The following is a 26,309-nucleotide window of genomic DNA, read 5'->3' on the forward strand; positions in this document are numbered from 1 at the left end:
GGTGAGGAGTGCTAATTTTGTTTCCTTTTAGTCTGCAATATGGCTGCAACACAAAACTTGCTTGTGCATATTTTTTTGAGAAAGGTGTGTTTTTACAGCAGCTTAGTTTGGGGTTACTGAAAAGCAGTTCCTGTTACGCATTAGTTTACTGGGGTGTGCCTCAGGTGTCTGACAGGTTAGAGGTCAGTGCTCTGAAAGGTGAGAAAAGGGCTTCCAGTGTGGAAGTGATCTGTCATACGAACTTCAATACCACAAGAAATGCTGCCCTACATAGGGGCCCATTTGTCCTATCTGGGTGGTTTGGTGGTTTGGTGGTTAGTAGTTAAATCAATCCCAGGATCTCATCCAGTCGTGTCACCTACAGCCCTTCGCTTAAAGGAGCACCAACTGTTCTTCGTTCTAAATGCGCTTTCCTGTGCTCTCCTCTTGTGCCTTCTGGTTTGTGCTTCACTGTTTATTCTGTCACCATGGAGACAGGGCTCTCGATACAACCAGAACAGTGACACTGTGACCCCCCACGCTGCTGAGAGTCCAGCAGGCCCCTTGACTGTAAAGGGAAGCCAGCTGTTCATGGGACTTGGCTCAAGAAAAGCAGTGTTTAGAAGTGTTTTATTTAACAGTTGGTTTACCTTTCTACCTGTGTTTTTAAGCATAGTACCAGTATTAGTAAACCATTTTTAATGTATTAGAATCAGTTGTGTCTCTGTCAGAAACTTCCCTTGCAGTATTCCGACGAACCAAATGACTCAGAGAAACTGTCGCATACAGCCGGATTTTCAGAAAAAGTAACATAAAAAGTATAATTGTTACATTTTTAAGCCTGATTAAAGTGGCTGTATTGCTTATTTTTATATGTTCAGTGTCATACTCTATACATTTTATACAAAGTGTGTATTAATTAGTAATTCCAGCTTAAACCAGGTTTTACCAATCACTTTTAGACCTGGCTCTTATTTTGGAGCTGTTGCTGAGCAAAGCTGGCGAAGGGGCGTTGGGGACAGGGCTGGGCTTGAGGGGATGGTGCTGGTGTTGGTGATGTGGCGGGGTGCGGTTTTGTCTTTATGCACTTTTCAGTCTGACTGATCAGTTCCTCTCTGTGCTCACCACTCTCTCCCTCTTGTGTGTGTCTCTTCAGCTCTGGGAAGCCCAGAAGATCAAGCAGGTGAGATGGCGACGCTGGCCAGAGTGTAGCTCAGCACATTTACCCAACTTTACTGTACACAAACGTCAGTGTGTTCTGAGATCTCCAGATCTCAATCTGCTCGGACACTTGTGATGTGAACTCACGAAGGCTGTTGTCAGGCCTAAAGCACAGGGTCTGAAGGAGCTGGATCAGCACTGTAGAGGAGGTGTCCTTTCAGTGTAGTTTACAGATGCTTACTAAATACATGTTGGTAGCCTCTGTACTTAAATTATTTATGATAAGAACATAACAGGTTTACAAATGAGAGGAGGCCACTTGGCCCATTGAGCCTGGTTGGCTGTAATAGATCCAAGGGAAGATGCCAGGGTACCGACTTCAACAACATAGCTGGGTAATTTCCCACAAACCTCTGTTCTGAGTTTGACATATTCAAAACCATGGTCAGTAGAGGGGTTTGTGGCGTTAGGGTCTATCGATGATGATTTATTTATCAAAGATAATTTTTTTAAATCAGTGATATTTCTTTTGTTCACAAAACATTTAACATCAACGAGAATTCTCATCACGCTATTTAGTAAAAGCATTCAGAATGGGCTCTTGATGATTTCCTGGGTCTTTGAATAAGACGACAAAGCCTGTAGTTTTGCTGCTGGGGATCTGGGAAGACCAGCAAAGGATTACAATAGACAGTGCAAGACCTAGCAGGAAAGCTAAGCCAACGACTTTCCAAACTTCCCTGGGAATTACAGTTTTAAGAAGTTGGGCCGACACCGTACACCTGGAGAGAGTGTTCTAGTACACTGAGACAATCAAAAGTGCTATACGAATACATAGAAGTATTATTGGTATTACAAAATGCAAAAGTCATGTGGAAGAAAGGTTTATTTTAATATATCTGACATATCAGATGTTAATGGCTCGAAGTGCCCATTTGTATAGCACTAATAATATTGTTCAACATGTCATTAGTGCCAGGAGTTAGTTTGCCTTTTGGCTAATGCAGATTGTAAGATGTTCCAAATTGGTGTGAAGTTTCTTTTCTCGTGAGTACTTGTCATTTTAACTATGCCTTGGTCTGCATTTGAGTTCATTATCTCGCTAATACCAGCTGTAATTGCAGGCAATCGTGCACCCCGATACAGAGGAGAAGATTTTCATGCCCTTTCGGATGTCAGGTACAGCACTTGTTAGGGTCACCTGTCAGGTTTGCTCTCTAATGAACTCTTTAGGAGGTTGATGACTTCAGTAAAATCATCATCAGCCCCACAGGTGGGTGGCTGCACTGGGGGTGGAAAAGTGTTAGTGTGACATGTCAGCCTATTATTCCTAGCAAAGCATACAAAATTCAATTATTTAATGGGATTTGAAGGCAATGTCAGATTATTATTTCTTAAGTGTTTTACAAGTAAAATGAATCTTACAAATCCTGTTTACCCTAGAGTGTGCAAATCTGAGCAGCACGATTTAATTTCCAAACCGTGATTTTCACACGTCCAGCAATAGATATCAGATTCTTTGAAAGGTTCAAATGCTTTTTTTTCAGTTTCAAAGCAGCGGGTTCCATGTTTTCGAGCTGTGTTAGAGAGAGAGAAGGAAATGTTTAGTGGGCCTTAAAATGACTATCCAAAAAAACTATATAAAATGCTTTCTAGCTTTTTAAGGCTCTCCACTGCAGATGTGTTTTAATGTCTTGTAGTTATCCTTGTACACTGTGCTGTTAAAGCCGAGGAAGGCGGTTGTCAAGTGTTGACGACTCTTTTGTCTTTGTGTCTGCAGGTTATGTGCCATTTGGAACACCAATAGTAAGGATTTTTTCAGTATTCCAGTATTCATTTTTACTTTATTCCAGAAATGTAAAAAAATGAGCTATCTCATTAGCTTATAGTTGAACATGCTTTTAAATTAAATATTTTTTTTTGTTCACAGTATAGTGTGAAAAGTTTGTGTGTTTAGAAACAATAAGGAGCGTCTGACCTGTTTGAGACACTGCAGTGAAAGGCGCAGTCCACTTCCTTCAGTCCAGCCTCACTAAGTGTCCTCTACAGGGAAGACATTTTTTCCTGCTTTACTGATCTTTCCCGTGATTCTTTTAGGTGGTCGGCCTTCTTTTGCCCAACCAGACGCTGGCATCCACAGTTTTCTGGCAGGTAGGTTCCCGGGTTTTCCATCCTCGCCCACATGAGTGGGATATTTGTGTCTGTGGAAAACCACAGTTCTCAGTCTGGTTTTTGCACTTCGTCACACCGGAAGGCTGTGTAGTGACTAGGAGCAGGTGACTTTGCTCCAGCGGTGCCCAAAGTGGCACTGAGGAAGAGGTGGGGATGCCAGGGTGAGACCTGTGCTAACACTCCCTTTCTCCACAGTGGCTGAACCAGAGTCACAACGCCTGTGTGAACTTCGCCAACAGGAACGCCACCAAGGTACAGTGAAATCTGACCGCTTCAGTCCTCTAGGGTGAAGCCTCATGTCCTTCAGTCCCGGCCTGATGTCAGGTTGTGCCTATGCCACACAGATTCATGTGGATAGTGTTCATTATGTATAAGCATCTCTGATCTACGAACAGGATGCAAAGCATAATAATAAAGTGTTCATTTAACTGATTTTTTGTTTACAAAATATATAAAAGCACATACAAAAAGCCTACAGTTCTGTTAACATAATTTTGGAAGCACCACTTTCTATTATTATTATTATTATTATTATTATTATTATTATTATTATTATTATTATTATTATTATTATTGCCTTTCCTGGCAAGTAACAGGCGCAAGGCAGGATACCCTCTGGATGGGACACCAGTCTGGTCACAGGGCACACGCAGACACAAACAGACATGCACACACACCAGGGCTTTATTCCCGGAAGCCAGTCAACTTACCTGTTTGCTTTTAGATTGTTGGAGGAAACAGGAGCACCCAGAGGAACCCACACAAACACAGGAAAAACATACAAAGTCCCCCGGTCCAGACGTGAAGCCAGGGGCAGCACTGCTAACCACTGTGCCACCTTCTCAATAACAATACTAATAATTGTAGTAATACAGTTCATACATAATTTAGTGAACACTGTAATAAAGCCAGTACGATCACTTACAGGTGTTTAGAGTGCAGAGAGCAAGTACAGTATAGTAGCAAGTATGGTAGAGAGTAACCACAGTAGAATATATATGGTGCAGTATATAGTTAAGAAATGTGGGACAGCAGGATGTGGTTTTAAATATGTAAATGTGTCAAGTGTTTCATCACATTTGCCCAAAGCTGACTGAAGATGATCAACTGGAGCAAAAATAATTTTTGCTGTTTGTGATCTGAAAATATGACTGGAGGGCAGAAGCAGCTCCAGGAGATAAGAGCTGTGATTGGGAAGGGACTTCACAGACTGTTCTAGGAAGTTTGAAATGGGCCGTCTGATCTCAGCAGCGTCATGTGTAGAAGGTCTTGTGCTGCAGAGCGATCAGGTAGCTCTGTTCTGAGCCAGCCAGGGCAGAGCTCCAGCCTTGATGGGTTGAGCTAACATCTGCAGCAGTGCTCAATAACAGAATATCAAAAACAGCTCCAGTAACTGGATTTATAGTCCCTGACAATAGAGAGGTCGAGGATAGCACTTCAGGTTTTGTTTTCTTAGAATTGAATTTCCATGTGAAGTAATTTTCTCAACATCTGAGACAATAAGCAGGACCTCTTCTTATCAGGATTTCTTTCTGGCTTGGATATAGCCATCCGCTGCTGTTGCAAACCCATTTATTGCTTGACGTTAGAAACTATTGGTCCTTGCCCCTCATCACCAGACCGAATGCCCTTTGCGTTTCTGGTTCCCTGCAGCCCACACCAGTGTCCAGGTTCCTCCAGGGCTACGCGGGGGCGGTGACCAGCGCGGTCTCCATCGCGGTGAGTCAAGCTGAAAACTTTTCCGTCCTACAGCTGCTGCTCCAGACTGCCCGGGGCTCTGCACAGTCCCTCCCCTGCAGGCCTGGGACGACACTGGGGGGAAAGAAACGCACCACCCTGGGCAGGAGAAGCTGGCATTGAAAATAAAAATTGCTTGAGGAAAGCCAAAGTTAGAACATGAGTGTGTAAGAAACCCAACAGTTAAGAGACGGCAGCAGTGAGCCCCACAGGAGGTGGCAGAGTGAGGTGCAGTCCGTGGGTGAGGTGTCCGTGTCACCCCTGGGCCCTGAGGGACAGAGCCAACAGCCTGCAGTTCCCAGGGGAATCTCCTCTAACCTCTGCACCCGGCTGACTGATCACAGCGCTCATTTCAAGCCAGTTAGCTTCCCCCGGGGAAGACCTGTTAGAGAGCAGAGGCCCAAGAGCAGCGACCGGCCCTAGGATGAGGGAGCTCATTAATGCCGAGCCCAGCCCAGGCCTGTGCCCAGCCCAGGGAGAGATAATGAGGGAGGAGCTGGGAAGCCAGCAGGTTCAGCACAGGAAGGCTGAGCCAGATCATGTGCACAGGGGTTAAAGATTAGTGCTCTTTAATTAGGACACGATTACCCACAGATCAGCTCAAGACCCAGGGCAAGTGCAGAGCTGTTGAGCGATCTGGAAACAACTCTGTGCTTTTCTGTCTCAGCACAGTGCTGGATTATACTGAACTGCATGATGGATTCACACATACAGGGGGTGATATAAAACAGAGAGAAAATGGGCTTATTTTGCATCCTTACAGATTTGTAGCCATTAAGCACTAAAAGCATGAGTTCAAAGATGAGGAAATTATTTTCCTTGCCCAAAAAAAAACAGGAACATTTTTTTATGGTAAAATGGACAAAGTTTTGATATGAAATCTACTCTCTCACTCAAACTTGTTTCACTTCAGCTTCTCCCCAAGTGCTGTAGTTTGTAAGTGAAGCATGTAAAACAAATAAACATTTTGGCTGCACTACGCAAGATTAAAGTAGAACCTGAGCGGTAAAAGCCTTAACATTGCAGAGTGTAGTGAGGAAGTGAATTTGTAGAAAGAAAAAAACATTTTTAACATTAATGCCATAGATATTCATGGTTATGTAGAATATCTACATAGAATGTTTATTTAAACACTAAGAAATGTAAACATTTAACCAGATATTTTCTTCAGATTCCACTGTTCCAAAAACTACTGTTTTACCAGTATTCAGCTTATTTTGTTTACAGGGAATTTCTCTGGCAGTACAGGCTTTGAGATTCAGGTATTTGAAAATTGAGCAAATACAGAATTTACAGCACTTTCAGTGAGAAAATAGCAGCGGGAAATGTGTTTATTGTTACCTTCTCTGGGTAAAATATTTTGACCGCAGAGATGCCTCCAAAGCGAATCTCTTAATTTAGTGTAAATTAGACTTCTTCTTTTGTGGCCCAAGTTGTCATAACAACAAACGTTGCTCTGATGTGCCTGACTGCCTTCATGTGCTCTGTGCTTGGGTGAGGAGGCCCTCTGAATGGGTCTGAGAAAAACAGACAAGAAGGACAGATAGTGGTAACTGAAGATTAACACACAAAGGAGGGTCATACTGGGGCAACTGCAGACTGGCAGACACAAGAGGGACAGACAGGAATAACTGCAGACTGACAGACACCAGTAACTGCAGACTGACAGACACAGAAGAGACAGACAGGGGTAACAGCAGACTACCAGACACAAGAGGGACAGACGGGGGTAACTAACTTTGGTCTACAGACACGGGAGAGACAGACAGGGGTAAATGCAGACTGACAGACTCAGACACAATATTAAAATTGATCAACTCTGTTCACATTGTTGACAATTATGTATTTACATAAGGTTTATATTAGGTGCCTATCTTTGTCATTCAATATCTTTCTTAATAATTGAAAATCTAAAGCTGCAAACTGAGCTCAGAGGCATTCATCCACATGAGAAGACGGTGTGTTAATATACACTCTAGCTGGCGTTCAGATTGTCCTTGCCTTGTCCTTACATGATTCGGTGTATGTGTCTGTGTAGGTTGGACTCAATATGCTGGTCCAGAGAGCCAACAAGTTTAGCCCAGCAACCCGGGTTCTGATCCAGAGATTTGTGCCCTTCCCAGCTGTGGGTATGTACTTGCTTGACTTTTCAAACATCAGGAGCCATTGTAATGAATATGTTCCCTGTTCTTGTAGATACTTAGCTACTTTATTTATTTAATGGTCTTGCATCTCTCTTAGTCTCGCCTTTCAGCATGATGTGAATAACGGTGACTGTGGTGTATGATGTACAAAATCAGAACCTGTGAAGTTAAAAACAATTTTTCATAATTTGCATGGAATAAACCAAAAGAGCAACAAACCAATATTACTGGCAACATGTGTACTCTTATTTAGCGTTATTTCTTAACGAAAACACAAGTAGTCTTTAGACAGTCTTATTCTTTCTTACATTTATGCATTAGAAAATACAAATAACATTAAGTAACAGTTGAGTCTTTTGAAAATTCCGAACAGTGTTATGTGTGCAAAGATGTACATGCATGCAGTAGCTCCACCTGTGTCCAGGACATGGAGGGACATAGGGAATATTCCATTTCATCAGTGCGACAGTAACTGGATCGATGAAGGCGGACACAGCTCTTCGGCTGCAGCATTGTCCAGCAGTCCCTGGCCATCAGCTTGGTGTGCTTCAGAGACCAGAGGCCATGAAGTTACTGAGTTTCCAGCATGCTGTGGCAGCTACTGGCAAAGCAAGGACATGCAAAAAGGTCATACCACATAGATTCGGAATATCTGGGTATTGTGGAGCAATGGGGCACCTAGTGACTCAAGGTTCTTGGGAATCTCTCAGCAAGGCCACCTGGCCCTGACCTAGCCTGGGCCGCGCTCCTGGTACTGATGCAATAATCACTTCAAGCACCAGGGCTGGGGGTAGTATTTGTTCTACTTTCGCTGCCTGTTAGTCATTCTCCGGAGGCTGGTAATTGCTACTAGGGATAGAGCTCAGATGTCTCTTAGTAACTCTAATTCTCTCTGTCGGTGCTGTGGGTGTAGGCACACATCTGAGATGCCTTTCCAAATCGGTTTGCTTCCCTCTGTGTTTTCCTAAAAAAAAAAGAAAAAACTGCTGGTGGATTGAAAGAAAATATCAAACAAGAAATGTAATTTTAATTAGTTCTTCTTCACACCTAAGCTGTTCCTTGCCAGGTTTGTAGCAGCAACAGTTTTAAGGATGTGTGGAACACATTTCAAAGGCTGTTAGTATTAATTCTTTAGCAGCTCAATTACATAATTAAGGAGCTGGTTATAACAAAATCCTGCCACAGAGTGGCCTGGAACGTTCACCTGTGGAAGACCCCTGATCTGCAAGAGGGGGAACAACACGTAAACAGGGGAGAAAGACACTCCAACTACATGAGCTGTCAGCTGCAGGTTATTGTACAAATTCTGCTAAGGATGGTACAAAGACAGGGGAATGCTATTAGCACTGCTGCCTCACAGCTTTGGGGTCCCGGGTTCGATTCTGTGCTGGAACGTTTTCTGTGTGAAGTTTGCATGTTCGCCCATTCTTCATGTGTTGTAGCTTCCTCTTACAGTCCAAAACTTGCTCGCTGTTCAGGTTAATTGGTGTCTCTAATTTGCCCCCTGTATGTGTGTGTATCAGTGAGCCGTCGGAATGGCGTCTTGTTTAGGGTGTGTTCTTCCTTGTGCTCTGCTTCACCGAGACTGTCGCAGGATTGTCTAAGACAGCTGGCAGTGAAGATCTCGGGATGGATTTTTATTTCTACTAAAGGTGCTACCCTACCAAAACATTGGACAGAGGGTGGAAATGACCTGTCCCGTCCAGGATGGCCCAGTTCTTACTATGTCATTCGTACTTGAAAGCAGTCGCAGTGCCTTTGTGGTTGGGTTCATGTAGTAATACCTTTTCGTGAGCATGAATCTCACTGAGCTGCCTCCTGTGAAGATAATATTGGAGCCGAGGGCCTCGGTACTGTCTCCACCTGCCTGCCTGCCTACCCACACTCTCCCTTTCCCTTCCTCTCACACCTCTCCGCCCCCAGTGGCATTCGTTTTTTTCCCAGGACTATAACCCCAGCTCAATGGCAGTAATTAAATTGTTTGCCCAACTCCTAATTAAATCAACAGCACTTGCTTTTCTGCTTTCCCATGCAATTTGTCTCATAATTGGCATAATGTTCAGTCGAGGTTACCAGAGACTCACTGGGTAATTACTCTTCTGTGGTTTTGGCATCAAGGTAGAGTGGTGCTGCTATTTTTTACTTTATTTCCAAAGAGGTTTATTATCATATTAATTGAGGTGATTAAAATGTTGGTGGTGTTTGAAGCTTGTATAATACCAGAATGTTTTAATTTTGGTGAAATTATTGTGATAAGTTTAATTTCTTTTTATTGATCAAATTGGTAAACAGGATAGAGTGATAGAGTTATGCTGATATGCTGCATATGGCAGCTCTAAAATCCATTCCCGATTTCTTAGATTTCTCCAGTTTTCCTGAAAAGTCACTGTTTTCTCATGTTGGTACAGTTTGAACTGCTGTCTCAGCAGGGTGTAATTGATGTAATTGCTTCAACAATTACATCCTGTTGGGACTCCAGTCCATCACAGGGCTCTCTTCATTCAATTACACCCTGATTGGACACCTGTCCATCACAGGTCACACAAAGAGGTACTGTAAAGCGATCAGAAGATGTCCTGGAGGTCTCTCTCAGCACTAACCATCTTGTCTCCTGCCCGTCTACAGCCAGCGCCAACATCTGCAACGTGGTGCTGATGAGGCACACCGAGCTGGCAGAAGGGATCGATGTGAGGGACTCCAGTGGAAACATCGTGGGCTCTTCCAAAATTGCTGCAAAATGTGTATGTAGATACAAGTGAGAACGGTCCCTAGTGAGGACTGGGGCTGGGGTTGTGACTAGAGTTAGAGCTCGTATTGGGTCCGGCTTGAATTATTGTTGGGTAGTTTGGGCTGGCATTAAAGTTAACGTTAGGAACTGCTTTAAGTGTAATTTTGGAGCTAGCATTGGGTTTAAGGGTAGAAATATTAATATAACTAGATTTAGGTTGATGAATCGGGTAAATTTTCAGACTAAGGTTCATGTCTGGTCTTGAGGTGAAGTTATGGTTAGTTTTATGGTTTGAATTGTCATTAGTTGTTGGTATTAAAGTTAGCAGAGAGTTACATCTGAAGATAGAGCTAGTATCTGCACACTTTCTACAATTTTTTCAAACAACAGCATCTAAAAATTGAAATCCATCAATTGGTACAAATAAACAAAATAATCAGTTGATTTAGGTCACTAAGAGCTGCAAACTGCAAACTTAGCTGCCCACTAGAAACTGGACTGGACAGCACTGATGAATGGGCTAGGACTAAAGTTAGTGTTGGTTTAGAGTTAATTGCAAGCCTGGTTTTGAGGTTAGTTTTACTGTAGGGTTTGGGACTACAGCTGGAGTTCAGGTCAGATTTGGGTAAAGCGCTGTGGTTGAGGTGAGGGTTAGTCAGAGGGTTAGTGAGAGTTAATACTGGGTTTAAGAAGAGAACAAGGGTGTGGGCAGGATGTTGTTTTGCACTGAAAGGATCATGCTGGAAGAGTCATTCCTGTTCATTTAAAAAAGACACTGGACAGGAACAGGCTCAGCAGCGAGAGCGTTAGTGTGTCTACTGCATCCCTCATGGCCCCCTGCCGTCCGCAGGCCCTGCTGGAGACCGCCCTGACCCGCGTGGTGCTGCCCATGCCCATCCTCGTCCTGCCTCCCCTCGTTATGGCCTTCCTGGAAAAGTACGTGTCCCGTCTCCTCAAACCCTTCACGTTCCAGCCCACGGAGATGAGTACTGGCAAATTCCAGCCTCCTCACGGGCCCGCGTGTTCTAGATGGCAGCTGTGGTTCATGCTCGCGTTGGAACGAGGCCTGGGACGCCCGTGATCATCTTCACCAGAGCCCATTCTGTCCCACAACACTCACAGCACTTTGCCTAAACGCCCCCCATACACATGGCCCAGGGAAGCACAGGGGACTCTCCTCTTCCACCCGACCTGCAGGTTTCTGATGTGGGTGGGGAGCACTGTGAAACACGTACCTTTTTGAAGGTTTCTTTGTTGTCGGTTTTTTTTCTGCATGAAACTGAAAACCGCAGGGCAGCCGGCAGGGTGACTGTGGACTCCCTAGCCCGTTCACTCTCAGTGGCTCTCAATGGAGCGTGGCTGACGTGTTTGCCCTCCGAGATGGATTAGAGTGCTGACAAGCAGGCAGGGCTAATGACAGCGATGAGGAGAGGAGTGTCACACTGTCAGCGAGACTCGAAGAAGGTCTGTTAAAAACATCCACTACCCTTAGAAGCAGAACTAGACCAGGAATCTGAGCTACCAGATATATCTGGTTTCCTTTTTACGTAGAATGATTTTTATATTAGGAAAGAATCTTCTTAACATCTTGGTGACTATTGCTTTTTTTAATGGTAGGAGCTGTTGCATTTTCCTGTTTCTTGCCTAAAACATTAGTGTACAGTAGAAGCCAGTTGTTTGCAGCAAGTAGTTGGCATTGGCAGCAGCAAGATGACAGTACTGGACAAACACCACGCTTGCTGTCACGTACTTGTCATGAAGTTGCCTTTCTTTGTGTTCTGAGGGTTCCAGATGCTGTGGTTCCTGACGTATCTCTGACTTCCATCCAGAAAAACACGGAGCCCATCTTAGCTCACCAAGACATTCCCTGTTTCCAGAGTTCATGGAGTTTCACCCCTTTTCTTCCTGCTCTGGTTTTGAACCCTCTGTACACCACCACAAGGCTGCCTCACAGGGCTGTGGAGTGAGCTCCGTTTCTGCTGGCGCCCACAGTCCCTGATTAGGGCGTGTTGCCGGACCATTGGGTTTTGGAGGACAGTGCTCAGCCTGAGCAACCTCTGCCTGGCTTTTGCTGGCATGGCTTTTAAAGTGTTGCTTCAGGAAGGATGCATTTTCTCTAGGTTCACTAGTGCAATAGCATCTTGTTTGAACCGGTAAGTTCAACTTCTGCTATCCACACTCAGACTTTGGGTAAAACGAGCTGGTGTAAAGAGTTTTTCAATGGAAATGACCTATTATTTTTGGACAGTAATATGAGGATACACAGTATGCCCTCATAGCAATTTTCTGGCATTATGCTAATGGTGAACATGCAATGCTATGAAAATGTATGTTCGGTGCTGCACACCTGCGGGCATCCTCAGCTGTGAGGCAGCAGGCACCTGAGACCTGGGAGGACCTCTGTCCTCTGTCCTCTGTCCCCTCTGTCTCGTGAAAGAGTTTGGGTCACCACTCGCACTATATTCACGTCTGCTGATCATAAAGATTAAAACTCAGAAGAAATGCCAGAACACACACACCTACACAGAGTGAGAAATAAAGATGTTTTTTTTTTCTTGTGGATTAATTCACTTTTGTACATAACTTTTTTTTCTCCTCATGATTTTTTCCCCCAATTAAGATATTACACCCCTAAGTGTTAATTAGCTTCTTTATCAAGCCACAACTCCCCTTAATTAGGCTGCAGCATTAGTGGCAGGCGAGCAGGATTTGGTGAGCATCCCGCTGTGCGCTCACACCCACACAAGCGCTGGGGATTAGCTCAGACTGGGCTGCTGCTCGGCCCGAGAGCGCCGGGCGAGGGCAGGACAGCAATTAGAGCGCAATGCGGAGAGGAATCATTTATATTTATAGAGAGAGTGGGGGAGAGCAAGGGAGGGCAGAATTAAAAACGAAGCGAACCAGAAGAATGAATGCAGGCAGAATTACACTTCCATGGGCGCCATGAGAGGCGAGTGAGAGACAAAGGAAGGGCCTCTGCGTGCGTTTCGGTGGCCTAGCTGCTGAGGAGCGAGTGGGCTCAGAAACCCGCCGCAGATCCCCCCGTCGTGCTGCGTGGCCCAGGCCCGCACAGAGTTACGGGACCCGGAAAATAAACTCTCGTTGACTAAACATGTGGTCCTGAGCCCAGCGATTTGTGATAGAAAGGAGGAAGCAGCGGGCCGTGTGAGAAAGGCCGACAGACGTGCGTGGTCAGAGCTGTGTCCCTGTGTCCTCCAGGCTCCCTCTGCTCCGGGCCCACCAGAGACTGGTCCTGCCTGTCCACAGCCTGGTGTGCCTCGCCTCCTTCGGCCTCGCCCTGCCCCTGGCCATCAGCCTCTTCCCGCAGATATCCCAGGTAGGACTTCCGCCGGCCGTAGGACTTGGAAACCGTGCCTGCTGGTGTTTGACAGCGACCGTCTCCCATCCTTGAAGAGCTGTTTCATCGTGATTTTTGTTACTGTGTGTCTTGTGCTCAACCTGAAGTAGCAAATCTCTGTGAGTCCCTCTCTGAACATGTTGTCTGATTTCCAGCCCTGCCTCCTTCGTCCAGTTGTGAGTATTCCCTTGCTCCCATAGGCCGGTGTTGAGATACCCGCCAAGCTTTGCCACCAAAAGGGCTCTTCTCTACCACCTGTGGTTCCCCTGCCAATAGAACACAAGACTCAGCCAGTTTCAGTGTTTTCACCCCCTTTCCATGGGATGTCTGTCTTTGAAAGGGCTTACTGAGGTGGGGTGAATGTCGTTGACACAGGCACTCAAATTGGCAACCGGCCATAATACGAGCTCATTCCAGTTTTTCACAAGTCACTAGTCTAATTGGACCGGCTTGTGTGGCGAGCCATATTCAAGAAGGTCTACAGCTGTTGTATTGTTGTCTGTGCGGCTCAAGCCCTTTACAAATGAAACAGAGCATGTTTAGCCTCTTCATTGTTTGATGAGTCACTAACTTACCCTTCAACGTGGTTAGTTTTTCAAAAAACACTCAGGGATCACTCAGCTACTACAGACCAAACTTTTTTTGTTTTCGATGTGTTGCGTGGCCTTCACTTGTTTTGTGACTCTTCCGTACTTATCCTACGATCTCACCAAGCCGTTCCATGAAATGTTCGCAGAGACTCGACTTGTTCCGGCGGGTTGTGTACAGCGCCGAGCTGACAGAAGTTGTCAGGGTTGACTCTGCCAGAGAGCCTGAGGGTTGAATCCTCTTGGCTCACTGCAGTCCCCTAGGGCATCAGTTAGCCCTGCGAGGTGCTGGCTGAGGGGTCTGTCTTGCTGAGAATGATGAGTCACAGTTAAGGAAGGCTAAAGTTTTCTAGAGCTGTCTGCGGACAGTTCACCCCGTCTCTTCTGTGGATTCCAGTTCTGTGGATTTCAAGACCACTTGTACCTCTTATATCTTGGGTTCCTCTGGGTTGGGTAGTATGAGGCTCTTGGGAGAAGCTATCTGTTGGGTGAAATCTGTTTTCACAGCAACAATACTGCAACTTCCCTGTAATAAGATTTTGCAGCATAAATAATCAATAATTTCAGATAACACCTAAGTCGTCTGCTTGCAGCTAATTACTATGAATGATAAATGGGTAAAAGCTGCTGTGAAAGTGAAAGACGGTAATTATTGGGGACTCATCTGCGTTAATCCACACTTTTTTTTCGGAAGGGTTGAAGGTGTGGGATCTCAGGGAAATTTTTTAAAATATTTATTTCCTCAGTGTCGTGCATGGTGCGGTAATAAACAGTGCCCCCAGAGCTATGTGGCAGTTCCTGTGCCCTGCTGTTTCTTCATGTCTGTGCTCAGGCTCCCACCTCAAACTGCTTTCCTGACAGATGGAACACAAATCATATTAACAAAAAAACAACAACTTAATTCAGTTTTGCAGGAGACACATCACATTTCCTCCTGCGTTCATCCCTCACCCCGTTTCTGCCTGCCCCCTCCACCTGGGGAACCCAGAAAAGCTGGCATTTTGTCTTTCCTCTCCAACCCTCTGTCCTTAATCTCTTTCCTTGCTGTCTCGCCCCCCCCTCTCTGTCCCTCTGTCCCCACTCTCTGGCCTTTTCTCTGGGTGCTGTGGAGTACTGGGAGGGTCATTGGCCCTACCCCCATCTCAGCTCAAACCCAGGCCAAGTGGTGCGAGACAGCTGACAAGAGTATTGAGCAAGTCAAGAATGAGCTGGATGAGTTCAATTAGCTCCTAGCAGCCAAGGGAGCTGGATGAGTTAAAAGGCCTCCTCTCCATTGTAACTGCTAAATTCCCTGACCTCCAGATGTCACGGTCTGAGTCTTGCCGTATAAGGATGAATCTTCTGGAAGTGAACTGGTCCAGATTCGGAGAGGGTACACTCTGCAGTGCCTTTGAGAGAGCTGTGATTGTTGCCTGGCCCGTGACACAAGAATGAGCTCGGCAGTTATTTTGCTGTTACTCTACACTAGTGCAAGTTATGAGGCATGCCAGCGTGATATTATAGCATTAGCTGGAGTGGTGAATAGGGCTGGCCACTGGCAGGTCGTGGGTTCGAATCCTAGGTGGGACATTACTTTAGCATCCTTGAGCAAAGTACTACACTCTTGGTAAAATGCCCTGCTGTATAATTAGTTACAAATGTAACTGCACAGCTTCTTCAGGCTTCAAAATAGGTAATAAAGGTTGATAAAACCTTTCAGAAAACTAAAAAGGTTGCTTTGAGCATGTCTCTTGCACTGTGGTTTGGTAACTTCTTTTATGGTGAAATTGCTGTTTCAGGAAGCACCTCCTGAATGTGCTTTCCCTAATGTCCCAGCTACTCTGGTCATGCCGTCTGTGTGGAGTGAAAAGCAGTTCAGGATCGCTTTCCAGATTCCTTCTGGAATTCTGAATTTCTCAGCCAGATGTTCTTGACGTCATCATTGTTTGAAACGAAAAGATCAACCTTCTGGTGTTAAAAACACACAGGGGTATTTCTGGAAAGTTCATAATAGTGTTGCCGGAACAGCAATGCTTTTATTCACAGCGTGTTGACTAAAACAGGATGCAATGTTTTGGATAGGGCCTGCACCAGTGCATAATTCTATTTTCCAGTCCTGAGTTTGAATCCATTTCAGCTCATGATAATTACCTCTATAATTTCACAGTTTGTCTGTGATTGAACCACTGGTTTGACATCTGAACAGGACATATCATAATTTTAAAAAGTAGAGTACTTTAAAGCATTGGCTTCAACAATTTGGCTGGGGTAGTTTGCTCCATACTCCCACAAACGTTTGCTTAAATAAGTGTCTCCTGTTTTTGATTAGACACAGTTTTACATTGTTTCCTCTTGGTTTGTGTTTCCCTGTTCATTCTAAAGAAATCTGGTGGGTTAACTTTTTCAGTGTCCTTGAGGATTTTGAATTCTTGTATCAGGTCCCTCATAGTCTGCTCAACACTAACAAGGTTCTGCTCCTTCAGTCTTTCAGTGGGGGTAGAACAGAAAGTTAGGAAGTCTTAGGTGAAACAGGTGCTTGGGTGTGTTTTGTGCACTTGGCTTTCAATGATGGCAGAAAAGCTTTTCATACTGGATGATTTGTCTCACCTTACCTTGAAGTTTCCCTTCTTCAACCCGATGCTGCAAGTATTGCTCTGGCACATGGCTGCTTTTGCAAAACACTCTGAAGAGATTATTTTTTACAGCAGGCCCGTTTGCCACCAGCTCAAACCCTTGTCTTGTAAACAATGTTGACTCTGCTTATCTACCCAGCAGTATTTTTTCTCTATCTCTGTTTTTTTTCCCCAACAAAAATGCTTTTTTACCAAACTAACTACCCAGCCCCCTCAATATGACACTTTCAAATGTGCAGAAAGGTAAAAAAAAAAAACAGAGACTCACGCTCTCCCATGAAACAAACAGACACAACTGGAGGTAGCAAGAGGTGTGCGGACGGATCTCGAGCAGCTGAAACAAAAGACAGCAGAGCAATTCTCACCCTAGTCAGGATTCATTTGCACTTCCCCATTGCAACACTGCAGGTAATGAGAGCAGGAATGTTGCTTTTTCACAGATTTGCACAACAGGTGCGCAACTTGGGCCCGGCACCGACCCACGTGGAGCCCAGACAGAACTTCCTAAAACACAGGTGGCATTGTGGTACATAAAGGAGAATGGCTCTTGCTTTGCTTAAGCTGTGTTGGGTAAGGAATAGCTAGAGGTTAAGGAAACAGTAGTGCTGTGCTGCTGTAGTCTCCGTAGTAGTCTTGTGTAGATCTGTTCCCCTGACATGAATACATCTGATTGGCTCTACTGGTCTGAAATAGTTAGAACTCCTTGTTTTCCCCCTTCCTTTCGCAAGCCTTGTCAGGCATTGACAATTCTGTGCTGCGGTACTGTGGGGGACAGGCAATGCGTCAAGTCCCACACTGCTGTTCGAATTAGACTGGGGACCAATCCATACAAAACTAAAAACTAAAGCCACCTGAGTGCAGGGCAGTGGGAAATAGTAGCGACTGGGGATCCCTCCAGCGAATTGAAGGGGAGGAGGTCAAGAGGAAGAGAGAGAGGTGGAGAGGCAGAGAGACAGGTAGGAGGTGGAGAGATAAAGGAGTTTTGTTTTGTTCTATGTTAATTTTATTATTTTTATTTGCTTTGGCAACACTGATTGTACCCATCGGTCATGCTAATAAAGCACCTTGAATTGAATTGAATTGAATTAAAGGAGGTGGGGAGGGGGAGACAGAGGAGAGAAGAGGTAGAGAAAGAGGAGGGGTAGAGAGGAGGAGAGGAGGGGTAGAGAGGAGGAGAGGGGGAGAGCGGAGGGGGAGAGAGAGGAGGAGGGGTGGAAAGAGAGGAGGGGTGGAAAGAGAGGAGGAGCGGTGAAGAGAGAGGGGGAGAGAGACGAGGAGGGGTGGAGAGAGAGGAGGAGGGGGGAGAGAGGAGGAGGGTAGGGGGGTGGGGAAAGGAGGGGTAGAGGGGAGAGAGGAGGAGGGTAGAAGGGTGGGAGGGGTGGAGAGAGAAGAGGAGGAGAGGGAGAGAAGAGGGGGAGAGAGATGAGAGAGGGAAGGAGTGGACTTAACAGCATCTGTGGTGCTGTGTTTTGATCCCTAGCCAACTTCTGTTGAATGTTTTTTCAAAGTTGTGCTTGCTTCCTTGAACAGCTTAAATTAATGCACTTTTAAATGTATTTATATACCACATACATAGTACAGCCCTCCCCCAACCACACTGTAAATAACTACAGTTGTTGTGTAGACATCTCTGCAGCTTGCATGCAATCTAATCACAGCACATGAGACAGAAATAATTGCTCATTTTCTCACATGTGCTTGAATTTGCAAAATACAGTAATCATTAATATGATTTCTTGTTCATAAACTGAGCTAGTGAAATGTTTGCTCTTTGCTGTTACCATTCTCTGTATTGCGTGTTCTGCTGGTCCATGACAAACAAAAGAAAACCAAGTCAGATGCAGTATCCATGCGTAAACCTGAGTCACAGGATCAGGGATGACTAAAAGAGGGAACAGTCAATATCGTTACGGCTTCATTCCAGTGCATTGAGAACGTATCATTTCCAAATGAGTCTCATCAATTTGGTTTAATAGCATTTGATCCGCTTCTCCAATGGTGAGGAGGGGGAGCTGTCAGTGGGGTTCAGCACCATGTTCTCAGGACAGCCCTGAGCATGAAGATGGAGGCCCAGCTCTGATCTCTGAGGAGCCCTGCTGTCCTCCCAGGCTTCCAGATCTACTCCATGTACTTTATAATGGATCCCCTTTGAATTAGCACCCCAATCCTGTTGCACATTTCCAAGTTAATGGTAACACAGATTGCACCTTAGTATTTTACACTGAGAGCATGAGAATCCTTTGCTTAAGTACTTTTTGATCAGCAGTCACAAAAAATTCACAACTGTAAGAGGTCTGCAAACTGTCAGTCACAGTAATCCTGCTTAGCCAGTTGGAAATAGTGTATTGTTCCAGGAATCAGCATTGAGGAAATCCCTAGGTTCTCAGCCATCACTTCTAGTAAAGGAATGGAAAGCAGAGTAGGCTTTGTTTATTATAGCAAACATTAAAAACAAAGATTAAATGGTTAAAGATAAGCAAGTGTTGCAAATAGTACTTGGCAGTTACATCTATTGCTCAAGCCCAAGCACAGCCTTGCTTTGCAGAACTTGGAAAGGTACCAGCTGAACCGAGCGCTTCATTAGAAATATGATTGCACTAAGCCACAACTGACTGTTCATTCTCTTGGTTCTTTGGATATACAACCAAAAGACTTTGTTTGTCACTGTCAAACTAAAAGCACACTGAGCTGTCTCAGTGGACTCTTGCACAAGAGAACCCTGCTTGTGGGCACAGCACATCCTAATTGGAAAGTTGTCTAAGGTATAATAGACTCAATTATTTTTATTCAAGGAAACGTGAAACACTAAACTGCGCGATGTTTTTGAATGGGAGGTTTTTAGATGACTACTTTGGGCAGGACAGTATTGTTATTCATTGAACTAAAGTGATGCATTCAGTAATTTAAAAAAAAATCCTAATACAAAAAGTAGAAAAAAGCAGTCCATCAATTACGAATTAGATGGCAAACAGTGCAGCACAGTGTAGCACTATCTCTAGCTTGGCAGTCATACTGCTGGCCACTTTGCTTTGAGCCCCAAATATAGCAAATATATGTGAAGGAAAAAGACTGTAACAGGGAAGGGACACTACTTTACACTTCACACAACAGGGAAGGGACTCTTCATTACTCTTACTAGTTGTTGTAAGCACAAGCGCACTGAAGGCAATAGTAACAAACTTGAGCAGTGTTTGTTTTACTGATAATAGTGGGAAAAGTCATCATACTGCAGCAGCAATGACACTAAGCGTTCCTGAGCCCTGCTGTGTAACAGCTGTGTGCTGGAGGCATGCTCTGCTTTTCCTGCCCTGTGTCACAGCCTTTAGGAAGGGATCTTCACTGATGGTCAGTCTGAAGGTAACTGGGCCCTGGCACCACTTGTGACCCCTGCACTGGGACTTGGACTGGGACAGTCTGACCCAGATCAGGCAAAATCAAAAGTGCAGGTAAGCAGGGAGAAATGCCCACGATGCATTGTAAAGATCTACCTGCTTTGGAGATATTGACCTTAGAAAAGGTCTGAGCATCCTGTAGCCCTTAGCGCTCAGCTCCCTGAGGTAGTTGTTGAGTTGTTAAATGAGAGGGTTGTGCCATTCTTGCTAACAGGCTCTTTGCAGAACTTCTTTGGAAAGCAGGAGAAGAGGTCTACCTGTCAGGCCCAGGTGTCTTAAGTGTGAGGGCACATTGGGGAGAACAGCAGGAGTGGCCAGGTGAGAGTCTGAGAGGTTTGCAAGGACGAGAGATAACCAAGTGTCATTCGAGACTGGGTAGGTCCATGCCATACAGCAGTATGGCACACACTCGCCTTGTAGTTGACCTTTTTGGTGTCCACACTCCAGTGCACTGCCCGTGTCCTCACTCTAACCTGTGGCCCTGTGCATCTGCATGGGTCGCATCTTGGGAAGACTGCAGGCCACAATTGTATCTAGAGCAGGGCTAACTGCCTTAACTGCTTAACGCAAAAGGCCTCGGGAAAGATCCACAGCCATTTACTTCCATGAGCACATCTTTCCTCCGGAAAAGTGCAAACTGTCAGCTGAAGATTAGCTGTCTAATGGGAGTGCCCGAGGAATACAAAAGAGAATCACTCAAGAGATTCTGTTATCTGTATTTTTTAGTAATTTTAAGGTTTCTTAGTTAAGGAGAGACAGACTCCACACTGTCAAAATAAATGTCATTGTGATATATAATAGCCCAGATGTCTTCAAGTTGGTAACAGCCAAATTAACGAGAAGCAGCTGATATAAATTGTAGATTGATTGAAGATGTTACATGACATTAAGAGGCTGTTCACGGCATCGAGTCGTGTGCCAACATGTTTGGCTTCACTGTGGAAGAACAGAACAGTGTCTTGTTAGACATGATTGGAAAAGCAAAGCCTGTAGCTTTATTAGGAGTCAGGCATCAATTGATTTGTCATTGACCTTCCACGCAGGCTGACTTTAACTTCCTCTGAAGTACAGATCACAAGGGTTTCAAATTTAACTTCAGCAGGCTAGGCTGTGGCCCATGTTACATTGCCACTTTGGATGAATAATTTGTATTTGCTTTTATCATGTGTGTTGCAGATTTTAATGTGAAAAGCAATCCAATTGAACTGTTGCAAGAATTTATTAATTTTGTTATAAACTGCTTCTGTGTGATAATTGACCTATTATGATGTGGTTTAAGGTTGATCCTGTGTGATAATTTACCTGTTCTGTTATGGTTTGAAGATGATCCTGTGTGATAATCTACCTGTTCTGCTGTGGTTTGAGGTTGATCCTGTGTGATAATTTACCTGTTCTGCTGTGGTTTGGGGATGATCCTTTGTGATAATTTACCTGTTTGGTGTGGTTTAAGAGTGACTATGTCTATACTTTGAACAGGTGTGGTAGAGTACAGCTCGTCTTCTGTGTTGAGCGAAGGGATTTTGCTCTCTAATGTTGTTCTTGGTAGGAAGTGGCATGTTTGCTTGTTTATTTTGTTGTACTGCACAAAATGCAATTACAGCAGTAACAATTTTTTAAATAAGGTGTGAAATGTATTTGGCTGACTTTTTTCTATATTTCTGCTGTATATTTTACTATTAATTAGCTGCTGGTTAATAAATGTGGAAAATGACTAAAACTCAGCAGTGAGCAGAGCCACAAAGCCCTAATGTTTGGGGATATGCCTCGAGTAATGCTGAGCTCTTCACACATTTAACAACCACTTTCTGTCTCCCATTTTCTTTTTTAACAAATGGGCTTTTTTCTTTCGAATTTCATTCCGTTACAGTGCTGCTGGAAATGCTGATTAGAGCCACTGAACATTTTAGAGTGGTTTAAAGATGTTTAGGATTTAATTATGACTGTAAATAGCTCAGGCAGCCATATGGTGAAAAAAACCAACATATGTGCCACTCAAAATCACTCAACACACAGTTTCCCAGCATGCACCAGCTCGGAGGTGCTGTTTTCACTTCCAGTCCTCTCGCACTTTTAAGAGGGTTCCAGACAAGAGTCCCAAAAGTATTGCATGATCACCCTCCCACCCCTCCCAATTCACACTCCACTGGACTCTTGTTAAGATTCCACTGCTAAATTCGACGCCATCTGCTTCTGTTTAAAAATATTACAAGTAGTATTCCAAAAAATCGAGCTCAACAGTAGACCAGATTTTTTGTAATAATTAGAAATAAAAAAACAACTCTTTAGATAAGAGATCTGGGAATGTTAAGTCATTTTATTAGAATTAGGAAGAAAGGAGTGTGGAAGACCAAGAGAGAGGTTGAAACTTCATATTTCATAAAGAGATTGCTTTTTATATTTAAATATTTCTGTTTTTTTCTCAGGGCCTGCTGAGTTCAGGCTTTTGTACATTATGGAGATGGTTCAAATTGAAGCAATTTTTTGAAGTTACTTTCTAATGTTTTTTTCAAATTTCTCAGCATTTGATGAACATACTGGGAATTATGGGTGCTTTCAGACAGTGGTTTTATATAGGTACAATGTCAGTGGCTGGGAAGGAAAGTGTTTTTAGTGCCCAGTACCCACACACATCTGGGTCCACTCAAAAATTGATTCCCAGCCTGCCCTGTCACTATCTGTAATCATGCATTTTCTTTCAGAAAGGAGCATTTCACTCTGGTCTGGCATATGAGGTTAGAGAGTTTCAAAAATCTTTCTCTCTGTTAACCAACTGTTTTTACAACATAGTTTGTTGGCTTTGCTTGTGCACCCTGTATTTTTGATCCTGCAGTGCTTTTAGTTCCTTTTAATACTGCCACTGCCCTGCTGATTATCTGAAGCTCTGAGCTCTTCGGGAGCTTGAGAACTGCAGCCCCCTTCCCTGCATAGAGAGCTAGTGATGAATGAGCGAGCTCGCTCCCTGTGTGCTCCTGTGACCAACCTCCACAGCCTGGACTGGAGTCCAGCTCCACTCCTCAGGGCCCTCTTGAATTTTCTGGACTTCCTTGCTCCTGAACATTTTGATTGCTTATGGTCCATGTCTTATCTGGTTGAAATGATGGTGTTTCCATAAGAGTCTTTGGGAGCTCTAAGACCTGTAGTACTCCATCCCTGAAGAGCTGGGTGTCAATGGGTCTCTGTTGTGAAGAGAGACAGGTAGGGAAACAGCGACACACCATTTTAACCATTCTTTCGGACTCACTGTCCACTGTTTAATAACATCTTGTGTAAACACTGAGCTCTCTGTGGACAGGTCTTGTCAGGAAAATAAATCCTCGGCTCTCTTGTAGGTTACAAAGACCATCAACACAAGCGATTTGCTGTACAAGGAATGAAGGAGAAATGAGGGCAAAATTAGGCTCAACAGCTACCACCCTGAGTCAGGTCAATCAGGCGATTCGTTGGCAGCACTTTATCCCCTTTCACCGATATAACACACCAGGGAGAGGTTCCTGTGCCACCACTCTTCAGAGTACCCCAAGATCACCAAGCCCTGGCAAAGGAAAGAGGTTCCCTGAGCGTCTCAGCTGCCCAGGGGCACCTCCTGCAGCACTGCTCTTGCCCCGGGACCTCGGGGGCAGTGCTTGTGTGCCAACTCAGCAAGGACAGCCTCTCGTCGTGCAGTATTTCCACGTTTTCTCAGAGACCTCCCACACGCCTCTGGCCTGTCCTGGCATCGCCTGTGTTTCAGAGACTCCAGGAGGCCGTCGGGCTGTGGGCTGTGGCGTCCCGTGGAGATCCAGGATGTCCCGATTCCTTGTTCGGAGCTGCAGATGGCACTGACAACTTGTTCCTCATCCTGTCTTCCACTGCTGTCCCCCAGCACCTCACTTCATTAGGATAGAAACAGGCAGGCTGCACAGCTCGCCAACTCTATTGTTTATTTTGTTTTTCGTACTCCGTTTTTTACGCTCACTTTTAAATTATTTTTTAAAGTTATTTTTATTTATTCTCTTCCGTTAGAAAAAAAGAATAACAGCTCTAATGTCTCTTGCCTCAGCTTGAGTCTGAAATTTGTCTGGGCCTTTCAGGATGTCGAATACTTCAATCAGGTCCAAGACTACCTGATGAAAATTCCTTTAGGCCTAGAAATATGCCTGGCTCTTCTTGTGTCATTTTTAAAATTTATTTGACCAAACATGTACATGAGGACTTACCAATTCGTTAGAATTGACAAATACTGTTACCAAAATAATAATAATAATTTACAATAAAAAAATCTGCAATGCATTTCTTCACCACAAAAGGCTTAGCCAATCTGCCCGACCTGACTGATCATTAGAGAAGTTACTTTTGCTGGAATAGTCAGTTAGCCTGAACAGGAATTAGAGAGCCACACAGAACATGTTCATGAATACTCTGCTTTATTTCCCATTGATCTGGATGGACACCTGTAATAAGGTGTCTACTCTCCCTGTTGAGGTGTTGTCTGTGGACAGGAAGTATAGTCGTGTAATTTACCACGTTCATTGTGTTCTTGTGCCGCCGCCTGTAGATTATCAAAATTGGGGACCATCCCAAAGTACTAAAGCAGTGCTAAAGCCTGCTTCCTGTTTGTCTTCTTTCCCTTTCTTGATGGTGTATTTATTTAGATTAGACTCTTTTAGAAGACTCTTTCTTGCGCATAAGCAGTTTTTCTTATATAAAGGCTTGTGATATTTCTACACCTCATTGCCGGAAGGGAGGCTGTTGTTAAGCAGCTATCCAGGGTGAGAGACTAGTGGATAATGTTGTGGTGACACCTGCACAACCATTTCACCCCCACCTGTCCAGTCCTCAGACCTCAAGCTAGGAATTCTCTTTTAATGTAAAATGTGTGCTTCAGAAGGCCAGTCAGATTTGATTAAGTGATCAGCTGAAGGCAAGCTCAGTAAAAATGAGCCCTATGATTTCACATTCTGTCAGCTATTAATATGTTTTCATCTCTGGCTGTCAGTGTCTGACTCACTGTGCATCTGGTGTGAACAATTAATGATTTAATGTACTTTGGGCTTGCAGGGAAATCAGGGAAGCCAAGTCTCAATGCAGAGAAGACGTCCAGACAGAGCCAACTGCAGGCATATCCGTGGCGTCTCTCTGGGCTCTCCGGCGGGATTTTGACGCATCACCTGTGCTCACCAATCCTCTCTCTTCCCCCTCAGGTCGAGGTGTCCAAGCTGGAGCCAGAGATTGCCATGGCGACCGACTGCGAGGTGGTGACCTACAACAAGGGTCTGTGAGGAAGGGCAGCTGGCTAGGGTCGGGCTGGCGGGGGACGCTCTGGGGAATCGTGCACCATGAGGGAACAGCGCCGAAACTAGCCTGCAGGGGACACTTCAGGGTCACTACCGCACACAGGGTTATCACTAAGTAGAAACACTTTCGCAGACTGCCAACCCCAATGCAGCTCATTCTCCGTCCACACACACAAGGCACAAGACTCCTTGTACGGGCCTGCAGTGCCACTCCCTGCCTTTCTGTACGCTTTGCTCTCTCTCTCTCCCTCACACACACACAGCCTCTGCAGAAGAGAATACACCCATGCAGTCAGAGCATCTTATGTTGGTGTTCCAAAACTTGCAGCTCCCTTGGGGCTGACACACTTCATCCTCCTTTGCTGATATAATCAGGCTTACAGGTGCACAGCCCAGGTTTTTGGATCAAAGGCTCCCGACGTCCATTCTGTATCCATGCTCTGAATGGCACGCCTGCGTACTTCACCATTTTCAGCAAGGTTCAAGAAGTCATTGCGCATTGTGCGCTTCTGAGCACTGCGCCACAGCGCTGTGTCTAGAAATACTCTTATGTGTTTGTTTCCAAGAGAGAACTCCAGGAAACCACTGACTCAAGATGCCTTTGGCCATTCCTTAGCATTGAAGACCACAGCTGTGCACCGCTGGCCTGGCCACACAGTGGCGCTGTCAAAAGATTGTAAGTAAGCCTGTGTCAGTGCCAAATCTTTAATCATGCGTCCAGTAATGCATGTGAATCTAAAATCCTAGACAGGTTAAGGAAGTGACCACATGGGTTGGAGTTAGGTGGTTTTCTAGGGCCTGAATAGAAACTCTTGCAAGGACTGCCAGTTGTCCACGCAGCTTTGGGAATCATAGTCAAAATGGCAGCTCTCCAGAATGGCCTGCAGCTTCACTCCCTGCCTTTCTGTCAGCTTTGCTTTCTCTCTCTCACTCACACTAAGCTAGACACACACGTCTATGCAAAACGGAATAGAGTTGCACAGCCCAGTCACGATTCTGTCAGTTCAGATGAGTTGGATTGGCAGAAAGTGTCACATAAAATGTTATTTGAATTAAAAAAGCAAGCACAACAGGAAGTCTTCACTCCTTCTAGTAGAGTCTTTGCCACAACAGGCCTGTATTTTTATGGCTAAATGTTAATAGTCTCTTCCAGAGGCATTCATTAC

General features: G+C 44.8%; 1 protein-coding gene across 1 annotated transcript in view; it reads left to right on the forward strand.

Moving 5' to 3' along the window:
- The window catches only part of sfxn5a (sideroflexin 5a), a 36,705-nt gene extending 11,478 nt beyond the window's left edge, over positions 1–25,227 (forward strand). Inside the window, exons 4-14 of the mRNA XM_069189018.1 lie at positions 1,136–1,162; positions 2,265–2,319; positions 2,921–2,946; positions 3,238–3,291; positions 3,508–3,564; positions 4,966–5,031; positions 7,088–7,178; positions 9,819–9,934; positions 10,772–10,857; positions 13,141–13,258; positions 25,051–25,227. Coding sequence (XP_069045119.1) covers positions 1,136–1,162; positions 2,265–2,319; positions 2,921–2,946; positions 3,238–3,291; positions 3,508–3,564; positions 4,966–5,031; positions 7,088–7,178; positions 9,819–9,934; positions 10,772–10,857; positions 13,141–13,258; positions 25,051–25,128 — 774 coding nt within the window. The 3' untranslated portion in view covers positions 25,129–25,227. The remainder of the gene's footprint in view (positions 1–1,135; positions 1,163–2,264; positions 2,320–2,920; positions 2,947–3,237; positions 3,292–3,507; positions 3,565–4,965; positions 5,032–7,087; positions 7,179–9,818; positions 9,935–10,771; positions 10,858–13,140; positions 13,259–25,050) is intronic.
- The last annotated feature ends 1,082 nt before the right edge of the window (positions 25,228–26,309 follow it).

The sequence above is a fragment of the Lepisosteus oculatus genome, chromosome 1, assembly GCF_040954835.1.
Source record: "Lepisosteus oculatus isolate fLepOcu1 chromosome 1, fLepOcu1.hap2, whole genome shotgun sequence".
NCBI classification, from domain to species: Eukaryota; Metazoa; Chordata; class Actinopteri; order Semionotiformes; family Lepisosteidae; genus Lepisosteus; species Lepisosteus oculatus.